The sequence below is a fragment of the Sander vitreus genome, chromosome 19 (genome assembly GCF_031162955.1).
Source record: "Sander vitreus isolate 19-12246 chromosome 19, sanVit1, whole genome shotgun sequence".
Taxonomy (NCBI): Eukaryota; Metazoa; Chordata; class Actinopteri; order Perciformes; family Percidae; genus Sander; species Sander vitreus.
Genome location: NC_135873.1, coordinates 6391318 through 6400557, shown reverse-complemented (window position 1 = coordinate 6400557; position 9240 = coordinate 6391318). Strand labels below are relative to the sequence as shown.

General features: G+C 40.5%; 1 protein-coding gene across 2 annotated transcripts in view; it reads right to left on the bottom strand.

Moving 5' to 3' along the window:
- Nucleotides 1-2491: 2491 nt before the first annotated feature.
- The window catches only part of stim2b (stromal interaction molecule 2b), a 47804-nt gene continuing 41055 nt past the window's right edge, over nt 2492-9240 (bottom strand). The window contains exons 8-12 of one of the 2 annotated variants that reach the window (XM_078275820.1): nt 8660-8821; nt 7315-7415; nt 6355-6593; nt 6008-6251; nt 2492-4939 (exon numbers count right to left, since the gene is read on the bottom strand). In XM_078275820.1, coding sequence (XP_078131946.1) covers nt 4312-4939; nt 6008-6251; nt 6355-6593; nt 7315-7415; nt 8660-8821 — 1374 coding nt within the window. In that variant the 3' untranslated portion in view covers nt 2492-4311. The remainder of the gene's footprint in view (nt 4940-6007; nt 6252-6354; nt 6594-7314; nt 7416-8659; nt 8822-9240) is intronic. The other variant, XM_078275821.1, reaches the window with a different exon arrangement.

Here is a 9240-nt window from a genome sequence, read left to right as displayed (position 1 = left end):
TGACAGCGTTGACACTGTTACAGTAATACTGTTCATTCTGCTCATACTGTATATATCCAGTGTATTTACATCCCTTACTGTCTATTCCATATACTGTTTGTATTATATTTTCTTCTATGTTGCTGTACATACTCTCTACTTTACTGCTTTATGAACTTCTGGTTCGACGCTAACCTTCATTTTGTTTTCTCAGTACATGTACCTGTGCAATGTGACTTTTTTGACACACTATACTATGACTTGTGACTTTTGAACATACTATACTATGGCGTTTTTGTGACTTTTTTCAACATACTATACTATGACTTTTTGTGACTTCTTTTCGACATACTAAACCACTACGTTTTCAACATACTATATGTTTTAGTGACGTTTTTCAACATGCTATATGTTTTAGTGACGTTTTTCAACATACTATATATACTATATAGACATAGAAAGTCATAATTTGTCGGGAAAAAAAGTCATAGTATGTCGGAAAGAATTGATAGTTGTGATAAAAATATGCTGTAAAAAAAAAGTCATACATAGGCCTACATGTCATAGCATGATGTCAGTGTATCATCACTTTGGGGCAGAAATGCAAACTTTTTAACAGTCATGAAAGATGGTATTACATCCTGTGACCAGAATTGAACAATGTTGGACGATAAGTTGTTGTAAAAAATAAATGCAGAATTTGTGTACACATAAAAAAGGATCAGAATGTATCTTTGCAAGAAATCTACCTGGAAAATATTTTTTGCCAAATGTGCTGGTAACCATCACTGACGATCCAGACATCTCCATCTTGTATCTAGAAATTAGCAAAATATGTAAGAAAATGGAAACACTGAGCTCTTGATTTGATGATGAAAGTGAATATGATTGGGTAAATGGTAATAAATGACCGTAGTAGCCTAATCACCTGGAGCTTAACAGGTAACTGTGGAAGGGCGGCAGGTGGGATGCTGGCTTTTGCACACTGGCTGTAGTTTGGTTTGCGACGTTTTGTACAGCAACATCGTTGGTACAGGAAAAGGACTAATAGGCACGTATAATACAGAATAGCCTATGACGTCTGCCATGTCAAATATGCCAGTATGTCCATCCCATAGTTCTCACGAAGGTGAACACCATCATGACACCACGGGTGCCGCAGCCTAAATAAAAAAAAGTTGTGTAAGTAGCCTATTTGTAAAAAATAGATATATTAATTACAGTACAGATTCACACAGACATGACAATATTGTGTGGCCTTGATACAGCAATAATATGAAGCAACATGAATTGCAACGTATTTTGCATACAGTAGCCTACCAATAACATAACGGAAGGAAAGTTTCTGTTGAGAATTAACGGACATTGAGCTGAGCAGCCACTCGATGGTGTTGGTGCACCAAAGCGCAAAAAAAAAAAAAGACAGTTAACGTTTTTAAACTCACCGAATGTAGGTTGGTGTATATGATTATACCACCTGGAGCTAGCGAAACAGAGCAGCTTGTGGAAGAGTCGAAAAATATTGGTGCGGCCGTATCAATGGTAGGCCTACGGCTGGATTTCACACTAATTAGCAATTAGTTCCTGATTTGGTTCTTACTTGTTGCTGGGGAATGTACCTTTGATGTAGTGTTACCTGTATTTCAAAATGTAAAGCTTTTGAAGGGAACGAACTAATTGAGTAGCCTACATATTTTTGCAATGTTGGATAATTTGTTCATCGTATATTGGATTAACTGGGCTGGATATCTGTGATTTGGATATGATGGTGTATTATTTAAGGTTATGTGCTTAAAGGAAGTCAGTTTTCAAAGGGGCAGCGGGGAAACAAGATGATGTTTTGGCTAATCCTACGTCCGTGAAAGCTCTTACTATAAACCTTAAAAACAAGTCTGATTCCGGTCTGTCAGTCTTAATCGAACATCCACTGACACTGTAGCTTTTCACTTGCAGGGAGTGGCTCATGTGGTTGCTTTCCCTTGATGCGCTGCTGACACCATGTGGCCAACTCAGTAACTGCAACTATGAGGTGGGGGCCAAGAAGGTTGGCCGGTGGGAAAGGCTGTAGCTGTGTACAGTAATGCCACAACAACACATTCATCACCGGCAGACGGTCCCGCTCCCCTCCTAGTGTACCGAATTGATGAACCATCAACTCAAGTTTCATCACGTTCACTTTATATTGATAAAGCAATCATGCATGCCTTTTTTCTGTGTATCATTGTTTCCCCACTCCCAAGACAAATGGGGTGTCAGAATGTTTTCCCCCACACTTCTGCGCTCTGCTGTGAAGAGGATGTAGGCTCCAAATATAGGGCCAGGACGGGTTTCTGTAGGAAACAAGTCACGGCTCAAGTTTAGAGATTCTGAGAATGTTGATGCATTTGCTCAGTGACAATTACACAGAGCAGTTAATGAATTATTAACTCCAAAAAATCAGCTTGTTTCCAAATATATAGAAAACTATGAACCAACCAGCAAACATGACTCTGAAACATCTCCAAAGCCATCCTTATTAATTCTTCTACAGTATACAAATATTCACACACAAAATGTTTGCAAAAAAACCCTAATGTCTCGTAAACATTCATATATCCTTGCCTTGCAGTTTTGTCTTCTATTTCCTTCATTGTGTGCTGTATTGCCGCAATCTTCTAAATATATATATATATATATATTTATATTTTTTTTTTTCTTCCTTTTAAAACAGAAGCCACTGGATCCTCGTGTCGTCCTGTCACCCAGACACACCTCGTACAAGGCACCCCCTCCCCCCGACATTTCATTGTGTCGCCCCCGTCGTGTTAAACTGCAGCAGGGACAGCCAGGTCCAGGATGAAGGGAAGAAGGCAGAAATCACAGTGTGAAGCAGGAGCTCTTGACATCAGTGTGCTCGGTGCGGGCCCAGAGGTGAGGAACAGGAACGGGGCCGTATTGCATGGGTCTGCTTCGAGCTTAGTGTGTGGTAGGGGGGCAGGTATTGGTGTAACAACCAGATCTGGATCAAACAGTTCCATTAACGAACAGATAATCCTTAGTGTTTGTCTTTAAAAAAAAAAAAAAAAGGCAAAGATGGTAGAGGCCACATAGTCACCGTACAGCAGAGGCTGTCTTACTTCCTGGCACTTGTGTATCCTTAAATGCGGCATTAACATGGCACTCCAACCACAAAAAGAATTATTTGCACAAAGAATTTGACCAAAATCTGGCAGTGACACCACATTTTACAAGGGGACAGGGTATTTAAGACAAAGAATGGAAATGGTATGTTGGTATGGCTACAGGACACAGTAAATCAAGTATTAAGAGACAGCTAGATTACAGGGAAAATCACTGGTGCGGGTTAAATCTGCATATTCAATAAACTTTTTTCAGTAAAGATCAGTTCATACAGTAGGAACCCCCACCAATATAAATCTATTCAAAAACATCTATAATAACATAATTGTGTGAAAACAAAGTATATATATTTATATATATATTGAAAGATCAATAAGTAGTGGCATTGAAGACGCATCAGATAATTTTGGCTCTGGCATTATGTGCTGCATCTCCACTGTCGCTGCCCATGTATTTCTCTCTTCTCTATATCTTTATTCAATATGTACTCCGCAAGCAGCGGCTCTTTCCCAAAAGACCAGGAAAGCAGTAGTGCAACAAACTTAGCAGGATTTCTTTTTTTTTTTTTTTGAAGGAAATTAATCAAGTACATGAGTTAGGGACCTTAAACACTTCGCAAGATGCAATCCATAATCTGAAAGGAGAGGATTAGCTAGGACACTTTGGAAAGAAACTGACGAAATTGTGTTTTTAAGAAATCTTATGACCTGTTTTTCTTGGTGATATGCATGTGATGCTGTCACTACTGAAAGTGTGATTTAAATGCTTTCAGTAGGAACAGCAAACATCATTCTGTACTAAACAATACACATTTATGGACTTCACCTTTAAACCCTTACACACAGTGACTTTTTGGTTCAAACCAAAATGAATAGAAAACAGTGAACAGGTCATGTGTTTTGGCTGTTCGGATGACAACTATTATGACCTTTGACCTTTTATTGACTTTTCCTTGACCTTTGCAGGTTTCCCTGTGAGGCTACGAGTGAACTAAATAAAAAGGCATTATTGAAAAATAAGGCTACCAGTCTGAGGCGTTTAACGGCACACAGACCGAGCTACATTCCATCTTTGATGACCAAAAGAAGAAAATATGAGAGAAAATTCAATGTTTTAGCTTACAGTGATGTCCATTTTTTAGTATTAGGGCAAAAACAACTCTTTATATTTAATGTATCTCTCTCTCTCATACACTATCTCACTCTGCAGGTTTTACTTTTTCTTCTTAAATAAGTTTTTGATTTTAGAGGAGGAGCGTTTGATTTTCTCTCCATTGTCGCTGGAGTCCTGGGAGGAGGTGCTCTGGAGCTTGGTTTCCCTTCCCACGCTCCGGCCCTCCGAGTCCAAGGAGGTAAGGGACGTGTTACGCCCCACATTGGGCAGCATGCTCGCGGGCAGCTGGCCGTAGCTGTAGGACTTCTCCAGGATGCCGTTGTACATGCCTTTTCCCGTGGGAGAAGTGACGCTCCCTTGTGAGAAGGTTAGACTTTGGGACTCGGGTATAATGCGGGTGAGGTCGGGCGAGCCTCTTTGTGTAAACGGATGGTGCTCCAAGGCCGGGGAAGGCGAGGTGGAGGGTGGGCCGGAGGGGGTGGGGGCCGGAGTGGGAGGAGGAGGCGTGGAGTCCCTGAGACTGCTGCAGCTGCTGCTGCTGCTGGTGTGGGACATGGCGGGGTTAGACGCAGGAAGCTCTGAACTCTGGCTGAACAGCAGCAGCTCCTCGCGGGAGATCTTGCGGTACAGGGTGTCCGAGCCCGGTGTGCAGGGGTTGTGCAGCTGCTTTCGGCCCATGGAGGAGTTGAGAGAGTCTGTGTCGGAGCTGCCCTCCTGAGCCGATTCCCTGAGAGAGGAGTACAGACGGAACACGGTCACAACTCAGATAGGCAAACAAATGAGAGCAATCAATAGTTTCCTAAATAATAAAAGGTTTGACAAAAATGTCTGTCTATTAAAGTTTTCAAAATGCAGCTAATTTGGCATGAAGGTTAGCGAGTGGATTTTTTTTACAGCTCACCAAGGAGCAAAATCTGAAAAATAATCATATGAATAGTTGCAATTTTCAACTGGTTTTGGTAATAATATTAGGCCAACTGCAATTTTGTGGCCCTTTCTTGTAGCGGGGCCTTGTGTCTGTGTCTACTTCGAACACTTTCTACACTTAAATTACCATAAACTATTTAACAAAAAAAACTTGGGGCTAGTTAATTTTTTTACAGCACAGGAGCACTGGTCGGTCTCTGGGGATATACTGAGGGTGCCATGTGTGGTACAGTCTCCTGTGTGCTCTGTACTTAATGGGAACTTGGAGATGACCGGGTACATAGTGTACACAATGCACAGAGGGCAGTAGATAGTTGGTCCCAAAGCAAACTAAATTTGGCCCAAGTAAAAAAGTACCAAGATTCTGTGACATTTCACAATATTGAGAGGCTGAAATTATAGTTTGTCCCATTATTGCATTATGTAATATATCCTAGCGCTTTACTACAGTAAGTAGTTTGGGCATCAATTCCCAAGAGCTTCTTATTTCATAATGCAAAACTAAAACGTATCCCTCAAGTCCTCAAAGTTACACATTTAAAACGATTAAAAATCTTCCTGTTTTTTTGTTTTGCTAAATGTTTTTTCGTTAATTACTGACTACCATTTAACCATTTAACATGAATATAACTTTTTGAGTTTTCTTGGGGTTTAGTCTTTACTGACACATTAGTAAGACAAATTGGGGGCAAACTGCAGGAATTAATTTGCAAGATCTTGCTAATTAATTATGTTACACGTCAACTAATTATGGTGCAGGTTCCAGTAGAGGTAATTCATGCATCCTCCACATACTAGACCTGGTAACAAATGGCGCCCGTTTAACCCCCAAGCGTAAAGCATCAGTGTGAATGTCTGAATAAAACACCTGTGAGTCCAAACTGTAAAACCATTCCGCGGCGTTCCGGCCACCGCTACATACCCCCTCCTATCCGAGCTGAACATGATGTGTTCGTCGTCTGCCTCGTGGCGATAGGAGAGGGACGAGCTGGCCATGGACAGCAGGTCGGGGTCTGGGGACATCATTGAGGACTGCGGAGAGCTCAGCAGGCTCCGGCGGGAACGACACAGGCTGCTGCTGCGGTTCAGCGAGGGCCGGATCATTGTGGCCGCTGGGGAAAAGTCAAGGAGGAGAAAACGGCGATATAATTTTATTTCACTACATTTTTCTGTATTAATTTATGCAGTCGCAAAATCCTCTGTCGTCTCACTCACATGTAAACTGTTGAATGATGGGAGGCGTGTCCTCGTCCAGGTCATCCACTCCTCCTGCGATGGGGTAGGGAGGCACCGAGACTCGCGGCATGACCACCCAGCTGTGGTCTGAGTAGAGGCTGGCCGTCAGGCTCGGCAGCCCCGAGTTATTGACCACAGGGAAGTTGCAAAGCTTCTCAATCTGCTGCCAGCGGTGCAGCCGCTCCCTCAGGCATGCCGTTACCTCTGATAAGGCTTTCCTAAAAAAAAAACACCAGTGAGTGAGGAGGGGGTACTGTACACTTGTATCGGGCAAACGTTAGAGTGATCCTGTTTCAGACCCAGCAAGAAGCCGTCTTTGCTTTGATTCATCAGGATTTAGAGAGTTTTGGCATATGCGCCTGCTGGTTATATTAGGATTTTGGACTTGTGCCTATTGAAGTAGTCATGCAGAAGATTCAACTTTGTTCTCTCTTTAATGTCATTCCTTTTCCTTTTTGGCTTTAAAAACACAAAGGAATTATTTATCTCAGTGCCAGAGCATGGATTATTCAAAACTGTATTAAATATATCTGGAATAAAAGTTTAGGTGTCTACCTAAGAAATGTAAAAGCATTATGTGGTCAAATGTGTGAACTTGACATAACACAGTCAGATATTGTCAGTGCTTGGGTTTTTTCTAATAAGGTGAGTACTAAAGAATTTAAGCTCTGAACAAACAACGCAAATTTGCTGTAAAATGGCACCAAAAGTCTCATTTTATCTATCAGCAGATTCTGACTAGTACATGCCACATATTCATATACATCTAAAAGTAATACACACTGCAAACAACACTACAGCTGCTGTGATTAGTGACATATTGATCATCATCAATATCTTGAACATGACATCTGAACATTGTGTGTGTGTGTGTGTGTGTGTGTGTGTGTGTGTGTGTGTGTGTGTGTGTGTGTGTGTGTGTGTGTGTGTGTTTCTTACTTTGCTTCTAGTATCTTGTGGTCCACCTCATCCAGTGATGAGCTGTGAGCTACATGAAGGGTTCCGAACACAGAACCTCTTTTCTTCTTTATTTTCTCTGCCTAATTAAAAAAAAACACAAAACATGTATCTATTATTAGTCAGATGTAATTTAATTATAAAAGTTTTTTAAGGGTTCCTGATACTGTTGTTTTTGTATCAAATGGAATTTGCATCTACAGTATAACCAGGTGGAAAAGCCGGGCATGGCCCCAAAGAATTTTTCCGTATCCCGGACTAATGAGGCTCTCAGGTTTGTAAACAGCTCTTCAACAGGCCTGATTTCAGGTCACAACAAATAGAAATGTGGCTGATGTCAACTCATTAATCAAAAAAGCAGTCTGTTTTTTAGTCCACCCCAACTTGAAGGTTTGATGTGAATTTGCAGCCCAAGTTTGGCCAGAAAGTAAGAAAAATAGACATAATTTGGCCACATTAAAAAAACAAATTTGAAAAATGGAACCATTCATTATATTAATTCTGCTGTTAATGCCAGAATAAAACATAGTTATATTTATCATGCTTATGTTTAACTGTTGAATTACAAAAAAAATTTAAGTTGGAAATCATACTTGGAAATGAATCCAATGGCTTGAAATGTGATTAAAACTAATTTAAAATTTCCTGATTCACATTCAACTTCCTTTGTCTCCATTTCTCCATTTTAGGTGTTCAGCTGAAGACTGGATCCACCTCACTCTTAAGTTGACCTGCCAAAATAGTACACTAGTAATATTTTACACTACTTTTACTGCCATTACACTGCTTTTAAACAATACTGGCTGTCTACGAGAGAGCAGACTAATGTGCTGAGCTCTCCCTGCAGCCCAGCACTTGATAGTATCAGTAAACATGATTCACTGCTCTTTTACCACGTGGAGACAAAAAGAGATGAGCAAGGCACTGCTCTGTGTACTTTAGTTTGTGAAAGCGATGAGGGTAGGGTCTGATTTTGGCAGCTTTTTATATGAAGTTGTCTCCTGCCAGTCAACACCCAGGACATTAAAGTCTCTTACAGCTTCGGATATGTGTCTTAGAAAAGTCAAACCTAAGGTAAGGTGATCTTTTTCAAATTCACACAATTTTATTAAAATTTACAAAGTACCTGAAATCAAATACATTAATTCCACAATTCAAATTTAAATACAGTCAAATTCTCTGCTTGACCTCTTTTCACTCTGTAATCTCCATGAGCATGCTGAACATCACACATCACATAAAGCTCAACACCTTGTAATGTGTAAAACATTGCTAACCTTGCTTCATAATCCTATGTTATAATGAATAAATCAATAAATGAAATTACCTCGTCTTTGGCGATGCACAGCTGAAACTCAGCATTCTGTTTCTTGATGTTGTAGTATTGAACCTCCACCTCATGTGTGAGCTGGAGCCACTTCTGGAGAGCTTCAGGCACCGACCGCTCCGAATGCATCTCCTTCTCTGCTCGCTTTAGGGCCTTTCGCACCTACACAGGAGCAACAGCGTCCAGGTACGGGTTAAATTACCTGTCAAATATTTTTAAACTTTTCCCACAAGATCATTGAGCAAATGCTCTAAGTTTGGGGCGAATTTCAAATAAACTGCATTTACTGTGTAAAAATGAGTCCAACACTGGCTCGTCTGCGTGTCGAGAACTCATTACAGAGAGAAACTCTCTCTGACATATAGTTGCTGTATTTTTTTTATGTGATGAGAAATGGAAACATCTTGTTGTTACGCAAAGGAGGTATTTTGTGGAATTTAACAAGAAGAATAATGTATCCTTTTATTTCAAGGTGTTCTAGCAGCAGTAATGAATACATTTACATGCATATACAGTGAATATACGGACCATTTCAGTAGAATATGGAGATATGGTGCATTTTAACATTTGAATAATGATAC